The sequence below is a fragment of the Scyliorhinus torazame genome, chromosome 3 (assembly GCF_047496885.1).
Source record: "Scyliorhinus torazame isolate Kashiwa2021f chromosome 3, sScyTor2.1, whole genome shotgun sequence".
NCBI lineage: Eukaryota > Metazoa > Chordata > Chondrichthyes > Carcharhiniformes > Scyliorhinidae > Scyliorhinus > Scyliorhinus torazame.
The window spans coordinates 145,728,346-145,738,072 of record NC_092709.1 but is presented as its reverse complement, the minus strand read 5'-3'; the positions used below and the strand labels follow the sequence as shown (position 1 = coordinate 145,738,072).

The following is a 9,727-nucleotide window of genomic DNA, read 5'->3' as shown; positions in this document are numbered from 1 at the left end:
CTCCTCAGACCACGCATGGCCAGTGGGCACCGCCATCTTCCCCTCCTCAGACCATGTGCCGCCCGTGGGCGCCGCCATCTTGTTCAACCCCCACCACGTGCGGCCTGTGGGTGCTGCCATCTTGTCCTCCCCAGGAACATCAAGCGCCGCCATCTTGTCTCCCCCACGGCACGTGCGGCCTGTGGGCGCTGCCATCTTACCAGGACCCATGCCCCCCGGGCACCCCATTGTCTGCCACCATCGACGATCCAGCCGCGTCTTGCCTTGGTCACAATTGACCAGTCTCGCCCTCACAACCTAGCAACCGTGTCAACAAACGTGAAAATCGATGGGCACGAGATCTCCTGCCTGCTGTACGCCGGGAGCACCGAGAGCTTCATTCATCACGATACGGTAAGGCGCTGTTCCCTCGCGGTGCACCCCGCCAATCAGAGAATCTCCCTGGCCTCCGGGTCCCCCTCCGTGGCGATCCAGGGGTACTGCATAGCCACTCTCACTGTCCAGGGCTTGGAGCTTACCGGCTTCCGCCTATACGTCCTCCCCAACCTCTGCGCTGCCTTACTACTCGGCCTGGACTTCCACTGCAACATCCAGAGCCTAACATTGAAATTCGGCGGGCTCCTACCACCCCTTACTGTGTACGGCCTCACGACCCTAAAGGTCGACCCACCTTCCCTATTTGCAAACTTAACCCCAGATTGCAAACCCGTCGGCACCAGGAGCAGACGGCACAGCGCCCAGGACAGGACCTTCATCAGGTCCGAAGTCCAGCGACTGCTTCGGGAAGGTATCAGCGAGGCCAGCAACAGCCCCTGGAGAGCCCAAATGGTAGTGGTGAAAACTGGGGAGAAACACAGAATGGTCGTGGACTACAGCCAGACCATCAATAGGTACAGCAGCTCGACGCGTACCCCTCCCACGCATATCTGATATGGTCAATCAGATTGCACAGTACCGGGTCTTCTCAACTGTGGACCTTAAATCCACCTACCACCAGTTCCCCATCCATAAGGCAGACGGCCCATACACTGCCTTCGAGGCAGATGGCCGACTTTACCACTTTCTCAGGATTCCTTTCGGCATCACCAACGGAGTCTCGGTTTTCCAACGGGAAATGGACCAAATGGTCGACCGATATGGGCTGCGGGCCACTTTCCCGTACCTTGGCAATGTCACCATCTACGGCCACGATCAGCAGGACCTTGACGCCAAACCAACCTTGCCAAATCTCTCCGCACCGCCACTCTCCTCAACCTCACTTACAACAAGGAGAAGTGTGTGTTCAGCACGAACCGCTTAGCCATCCTCGGCTATGTGGTCCAGAACGGAGTTCTGGGGCCCGATCCCGACCGCATGCGCCCCTTCATGGAACTCCCCCTCCCCCACTGCCCCAAGGCCCTCAAATGTTGCCTGGGGTTCTTTTCTTACTACACTCAGTGGGTCCCAAATTATGCGGACAAGGCCCGCCCACTCATCTAATCCACTCTTTTTCCCCTAACGGCCGAGGCTCAGCAGGCCTTCAACCGTATTAAGGCCGACATCGCCAAGGCCGCAATGCACGCAGTCGACGAGACGCTCCCCTTCCAAGTCGAGAGCGATGCATCAGACGTCGCTCTGGCCGCCACCCTCAACCAGGCAAGCAGACCCGTGGCATTCTTTTCACGAACCCTTCATGCTTCCGAAATTCGGCACTCCTCCGTCGAAAAGGAGGCCCAAGCCATCGTTGAAGCTGTGCGGCATTGGAGGCATTACCTGGCCGGCAGGAGATTCACTCTCCTCACTGACCAACGGTCGGTAGCTTTCATGTTTAACAACACACAGCAGGGCAAGATCAAAAACGATAAAAACTTGAGGTGGACGATCGAGCTCCCCACCTACAACTACGAGATTTTGTATCGCCCTGGTAGGCTCAACGAGTCCCCCGATGCCCTATCCTGAGGTACATGTGCCGGACTCTGCACGCTAACCTTTGTCACCCGGAGTCACACGTTTGTGCCACTTCATCAAGGCCCGCAATCTGCCCTACTCCGTCGAGGAAGTCAGGGCAATCACCAGAGACTGCCAGGTCTATGCGGAGTGCAAACCGCACTTCTACCAGCCAGACCGTGTGCGCCTGGTGAAGGCCTCCCGCCCCTTTGAACGCCTCAGCGTGGACTTCAAAGGGCCCCTCCCCTCCACCGACCGTAACACGTACTTCCTCAGTGTGGTCGATGAGTACTCCAGATTCCCCTTCGCCATCCCATGTCCTGATATGATGTCTGCCACCATCATCAAAGCCCTCAACACCATCTTCGCTCTGTTCGGCTTCCCCGCCTACGTCCACAGCGACAGGGGATCCTCATTCATGAGCGATGAGCTGCGTCGGTTCCTGCTCAACAAGGGTATCACTTCGAGCAGGACGACCAGCTATAACCCCCGGGGAAGCGGGCAGGTGGAGAGGGAGAATGGGACGGTCTGGAGGGCCGTCCAGCTGGCCCTACGGTCCAGAAATCTCCCGGCCTCCCGCTGGCAAGAGGTCCTCCCCGACGCACTGCACTCCATTCGGTTGCTCCTATGCACTGCGACTAATGACACACCCCATGAACATCTCTTTGCCTTCCCCAGGAAGTCGACCTCCGGGGTGTCGCTCCTGACTTGGCTTGCAGCTCCAGGACCTGTACTCCTCCGTAAGCACGTACGACTTCACAAGGCGGACCCGTTGGTTGAAAGGGTACAGCTACTCCATGCCAACCCGCAGTATGCCTACGTAGCATACCCCAATGGCCGCCAAGATACTGTCTCCTCAGGGACCTGGCACCAGATGGTTCCACACACACACACCCCTACAACCCCGTGCCACCCTCCCCTTCCCCGGCGCACCCCACCGCAGCTCCCACCGCAACCCCCGCTCCAGGCCAATCCATCCTCCCCCTGCCCACGGCCGAAGATGACGAGGATTTTGGCACGCTCCTGGAGTCACCGGGGACCAGACCGACACCGGAATCACCGCCACCACTGCGGCGCTCCCAACGGCAGATCAGGGCTCCGGATCGACTGAAGCTGTAACTTGATCAGGACTCCATTTTTTCTCTGTACTTAAACATCTACTTGTATATAGTTCTCCACCACCCCCTCCGGACTCAATTTTAACAGGGGGGTGAATGTGGTAGTCACCACTGATGTATATATTAGGTGATTTGTGGTAAGGCCCTGTACTGCAGGTACGGGGGTAGTTCCCTGCCTGCTGGCTCCGCCCAGTATGCAGAGTATAAGTATGTGTGCTCCCCATACAGCAGCCATTTCACCAGCTGCTGTAGGAGGCCACACATCTTAGTGTAATAAAGCCTCAGTTACATTCAACTCTCGTCTTTGTGTAATTGATCGTGCATCACTTGTAACAACATTATTTACTCTAACTCTTGGAATTAGTTTCTTCCCTCAGCAGCCTATTTATATTGTGAGCTTTATCTAATCGGAATTGGAGAATAAACCTCTGCTGCCTGTTTACCTTTCCAGCTCTGTCGGACTAACTGTACAAAGTCACAGATTTCTCTGTCTCCTCAGCTTTGTTAGCTGCGTGTTTGTGGCTCCGCCATTCGGAAGGTGAACTTTGCCTAGCCCTTTCAATTCACTGGGGATTTCTAACAGGTGTTGGCTGGTGGCAGGTGGGAATCACAACAGAATAAATAACCAATTAGAATCAGCGTTGCCAGCAACAGCAGGCAAAGCCATTTTCTGAGGGTGGATCAGGGTGCACTGAAACTTGTTCAGAAACCCTCAGGTGTAGTAAACACCTGCAGCACAGGAAGAATCTCACCTGTTGTTACCTTGCTTTGGTTTCACTCAGTAACAGGCAGTGCCTGAACTGCTTCTGTATTAGCTTCAGTGCAAGCAGGAGGGGGAGGAATGTAGCATCAGCTCTGCTTACAGGTTGGCCATCGACGAAAATGTTGTAATCCAAGTTAAATATTAACCAGTCGTTTCAGCGTTTTGTCTTCCATTACACCCATCAGCAAAAGTAGGAGCAGCTTCACAGACAACAATGGTAAGCTTATTTAATTTGAATCAAAATATGTAATTTCTGGTCAAATCTATTCTTACCACAAGCGTTCCGATGGCTTTCAATATAGTGTACACACACAGCAGATTATTTGACGAAAAGGGTGAAGTGAAAGGTGGAGAAGCTGGGAACAATAACTGGACTGTAATCCAAAAAGGCTTGAGCTTTTGGCTCTACTTTAGTCTTCGCAGGGTTCGGTAAATTTTCTCATTGGTATTTACAAGTATGAAGAGCAGCATTGTAAAGTTTAAAGGACCCCTCACCTTGCCCAAAATATTTGGTAAGCACGTAGAAAATACGTTCAGCAAAGGCCTCACTGAGAAAATGTTATATAGCTTGGCTGCAACTTCAAACCCATCTACCTCCTCCGTCACAAACTATCGGGACTCTTTTCACAAACACCAACTGAATCACAATTTATCCCACTCTATTGTAATGCAATAAATGTCAAACTCAACAACAGTTATTGTTGCATTGGGAATTGCATTCTTTACCCAGTTTTGCTCCCCCTTTTCTTTCCTCTTCTTCTGAAGCGGGCTGATTAATACTGGGTGTGACTCCCAGTCACCAGCAGCCCTCCAGGACTTTGTCCAAGTGACTATTCTAGGTGACAGTAAATATCGGCAGGCTGTTTGACTACTGGCAGGATCACTTTCAACCCTGAGTTTGTGCTCACCTGAATTCCACACATACTTTCCAGCAGGTATTACTAAGTAGCGATAAGGGGCAGGAACTGTAGATAATTTGTTTTCCATCACCTGCCCTAGGGACATTGGTGCCAGAATGTCTCCCCACCCACAGACAATTCCAGCTGAGACCCGCTCAGCAACCACAGACTACGAACTAACGTGACTATTCTGTTCTATATGACCAAGAATCTCAGTACAGGGGGAGGTTATCACAAAGGCAGAGGGAGGGAAGGGCAGGGAGTTGATTTTTAAAAATCTACTGGTGGTAAATCCAACTTCCTGTAGGCTACACGGACCTCTCTGAAATATCTCTTTAAAAGCCATATCTGTTAAAATTGATTAAAAAGTGAGATTTCTCAATCATAAGTACAAACCACACCAGCAACATAAACATAAGCAGAAAGCTGTCTCAGTCACATAGACCACAGGGGCAGTTAAGTTAATGTGTTCTCTGTTCTAATCTCTCTTTCCCTACCTTTCGCTGCTTCTTTCTTTTATTCTGCATTTCTTTTTGTCTCTTCACGGTCTTTTTAAGTGCATGATTTGTGACATTAGAGCTGTAGCTCCATATACTTTCAATAGAGAACTTTCAGTATTACTATAAATGCTGGAATATCCTAGTTTTAGGGGTATCTCTTGCCTTTTGTCACTCTCCCAAGACCACGATGTAGGAGCGTTTCCAATGACTGAGAATTGAGCTAGCTTTTACGTGAGGTTCTTCTCTCTTAGTTACAGCTCAGCTGACCACGCAGACTGCAGACACATCAACTCCAGTTAAGACAGCTTTATTTTTCCAAGTTTGGTCCACGTGCGTGGGAGGGTGATCTGGATAAATGTCAAAATCACTCTGCTTGACACTGGTACAGACAACCCAAATATACAGTTTTCCAAGAATCAATAGCCCACCCCAGTTGGACTTTGTCCAATTCTTGGAGCTGTCAATTTTATATTGACCAGTAAAATTTACTTTAAGCAAAATGATGACTGTGATCAGCTCATGATTTAACCCCATCTTGCCACCTGTTGTTTATCAGGACACTGTATCCATTGTAAAGTTGTTTTTCGTCCATTCCCATCTTACTTATCGCAGTTAGTTCCTGCCCACCGCATTGTTCATTTAGGGGCAGGATCCCAAAGTTGATTCCTTTTTATACCATGGATTGTCTAAGACGGGCTGGATTCTCCGGTTGCCGACAACGAAATCACGTTTGGCCGGAGAATCAAAGTTCCTGACCAAATTGGGAGCGGCGCCGCTTTCGGAGAGTATGCCGCACCACGTATCGACGGCCTCAGGATATTGCGTGAGGCCCACCCCCCGATGCTCCGCCCCCGACCGGCCGGGTTCCCGATGGCATGGGTCTCACATAGTCTCACCCGTTGGGAACTCGGCGTGGCAGCTGTGGACTCAGTCCAGCCCCGCCACAGTTGGGGGAAGGCTGATCCGTGGGCAGGGCGGACTTCATCAGGGACTGGGGGCAATGAAGGGGTGATGGTCTGGGGCACGCGTAAAGAATTGACTGAAGTGCGGAGACATTTGAGGAAGTAAGCAGCATCTTCATGAAAAGTTGCTTGGGAAGTCTTCCATTTGGTGTGAAAAGAGCCAAATGAAGTAATGATAAATTGGTTCAATTTGCATCATTGCTTTATGTTTTTTTAAACGAGCCAAATAAAAAAGCTTTGACAAATGCTTCCTCAATAAGACAGTATTTCACAAGACCTTTGTCTATCTGTCTATCTTTCTTTCAAATATTGACATTGATCAATATAAATCTAGCAGCAGGGGTTTGGGTGCATTGAGAAACAAGTGAGAAATGCCATCAAACATTTCAGTATGTTTGGGGTTGGAAGTGGATGGGCTCAGAACTAGCTACTAGAATATAGAACATACAGTGCAGAAGGAGGCCATTCGGCCCATCGAGTCTGCACCGATCCACTTAAGCCCTCACTTCCTCCCTATCCCCGTAACCCAATAACCCCTCCTAACCTTTTTGGACACTAAGGGCAATTTAGCATGGCCAATCCACCTAATCTGCACGTCTTTGGACTGTGGGAGGAAACTGGAGCACCCGGAGGAAACCCACGCAGACACAGGGAGAACGTGCAGACTCCGCACAGACAGTGACCCAGCGGGGAATCGAACCTGGGACCCTGGCGCTGTGAAACCACAGTGCTAGCCACTTGTGTTACCGTGCTGCTAACTGTAGCCCCTTATTGATTTCCTCTTTCTTACTTTCTTTCATTTTGTTTTTAACCCCTCTTTACCTAGCCCACCATTTTTCAGCCCAGATGTCTGATCTAATCCTCTGCATCTAATAATCTGACATTGAGGAGAGAAACAGCAGCCACTGATCACGCTCCTTCACCTTTTTTCTTGCTTTTCCCTGCATCTATCAAGAGGGGCTGTAGATTTCATGAACCTTAACGACGCTGTTCGCAAGAGCAACTAACTGCACGAGGAATTGTGGATGTGAACCTACGATCTCTAGCAATGTGCTCTGTCACTGGACTGCCTTCCATCAGCAGTAATATAATCATACTTTAGTTTTGCACCACCATCCAGGAGATATCTTATCTCTTGAATTCTACCCTGACATTGATCCTACTTACACTCATACATGACTGACTTGAATTATTGATTAACTTCCATTAAAGTGACATCATTTCATTTTAACTTGACCAGCTGAAGAGCTGGTTTCTAATTTAAAATTATATATATTTTAAATAATTGATCTGTGAAAGAATCTTTAGTGATACACAGGATCAGTGTGCACACGCAGGCTTCTCTCTCTCACACTCACTCACTCTCACAAACACTCAGGGTGCGATCTATTGGCCGCGTTGTGTAACGGATGCGCAACACAGCAGGTAAAGGCCGGGAGAAACCTCCCGCAGCCAGTACGCCTTGCGAGATATATCCAGACCTTGCGAGGTGTTGCGATCAGTTCCTGCCCACAATGGCCGTGACCAAGCTTTGTGCACCTAAGTCGGTTTTAAACCCACTTAGGAATGCTCATCCAGGATCTACTGGGCTCCCAGAATCTAACGGCCTCCCCAGGGAGTCCCCAGCCAGGTGCCGTTCAGTACTGGTCCACACAAACATGGACTAGGCGGAATGGTACCTGGGGTGTCTCCAAGGCCATTGGTGGTCAAGAACAGGGCAGGGTAGCACCCTGGCCCTCCCCCTGGAACACGGGCACCTTGGCACTGCCAGGCTGGCATCTTGGCACTGTCACACTGACACTGTGAAAGGGTGCCCAGGTGTCAGGATGGCACCACCAAGGGCCAGGTTGTGGGGCAGCCATGTCCATGAAAGGAGGGTGGAAGCGGGTATGAAGGTGCCTCTGGATGATTTGGGGCGGGGGGGAGGTCCTGGAAGGGGGGTGCCAGAAAGGGGGCACAGGAAGGCCTGAAAAGCGACCCCATAGCGGAGTGTTATCACTTGGGAGGGGGGGGGGGGGGTGACATTGCCCGTGGGGGATGTGGAGGACCCACAAGCCCTCTTAGAAATCAGGGCACCCTTCAAAATGGTGGCCACAAAATCCAGCCCGAAGTGTGGTTAGATAGCGGTAGGGAACTCGCCGACAGAGCTGGCAGGAAACTCCCAGCAAAATCTGCCACAACTGACACTTAGAAACCTTTCTGTTTGACTGCACCCTCAGTTCATTCATTCACTCACTCTCGCTCTCATTAACTCACTCTCACACTCATTCACTCACTCTCGCATTTATCACTCAGTCTCACATTCATCACTCGCTCTCACACTCATTCACTCACTCTCACTCTCATTCACTCACTCTTACTCACTCACTCTCGCACTCATTCACTCACTCTCACACTCACTCACTCACTCTTGCACTCATTCACTCACTCTCGCATTGCCAGTGTTGTGGCTATATATGGATTTGATGGATATTGAAATTTCACACCCAAAATGATGCTATTGCCATCCTCAGTGCTTCTTCCCCGTGGTGTTCAACATGGAGAAGTACCAAGTAATCAGCTGAGGGAGGTCAGAAGGTGGTGATCTCTCGTAGATTTCCATGCCCATGTCTGACCTGATGTAATGAGATTTCATGAAGTTTGAAGTCAATGGGTGGAATTTAACGGAACAATTTCAAAGTTCATTTGTGGCGGGTTTTTTGGGGAGTTTCCCGTCAGCTCTGCCAACAAGTTCCTCACTGCTATCAAACGACACTTAGAGCAGGACTCAAGTAATTGAGAACCAAGCTCCAGAGGAAGCACATTTAGCTGCGTGTTTCCCAGCGCACACAGTGCCGAGAAACATATGGCTATTAAACGCAACACACGTTGTACAAGGGTCTTTAGCGGGGAACATGCGGTCGAGGCCAACATAGCCTCATTTTGTACACTCCACTTGCCAAAACTCCCCAGTGTAGTGAGAGCTCTCTGAGGCTCCCAAAGCGACTCCTGACCTCCTGACACCCCACCAACACCCACACAGGGCCCCCCTGGCCCAATCACACACATGAAAAAATGCCACCTTGGCACACACAGTGTCCATGCCAGCTGGCAGTGCCATCTGGGCATCTTGGCAGTGCAAGGCTGGCACCCAGGTGGCACTGCCACAGTTTCAGACTGGCATTGTCAGGGTGCCCAGGTGGCACCAGCAGTACCAGGCACCACCCTGCCCAAAAGGCATACAGCTGGGAGCCTCCAATCGCCTGGGGGACCCCCACAAGTGGCATTCTATCTGGTCCCCATTTGTGGAGGCCAGTGCTGAATGGCACTTGCCCAAAGTCTCCAAGGCAAAGGGGATGAAACCCAAAGCCTCGAGTACCTCGGGAATGTGCACATTAGAGTGAGACTAGCAGTCTCGTTCAAATATGCAAATTTGCGAAAACGTGATCCCGCCCACAATGGGCGAGATATATATCGCAATATCTTGCAAGATCATGCTGGATCTCGCGAGGCATTGTGAGCCGAGTACATCCCGGGAGCAGGGTCTCCCGACTTCCATCGGCCACGCTGCACCGCGGTG

General features: G+C 50.9%; 1 protein-coding gene across 1 annotated transcript in view; it reads left to right on the top strand.

The window, feature by feature from the left end:
• Positions 1-3,848: 3,848 nt before the first annotated feature.
• LOC140408740 (vesicle-associated membrane protein 8) overlaps positions 3,849-9,727 on the top strand; it is a 50,206-nt gene continuing 44,327 nt past the window's right edge. The window contains exon 1 of the mRNA XM_072496370.1: positions 3,849-4,024. Within this exon, the coding sequence (XP_072352471.1) occupies positions 4,022-4,024 (3 nt within the window). The 5' untranslated portion in view covers positions 3,849-4,021. The remainder of the gene's footprint in view (positions 4,025-9,727) is intronic.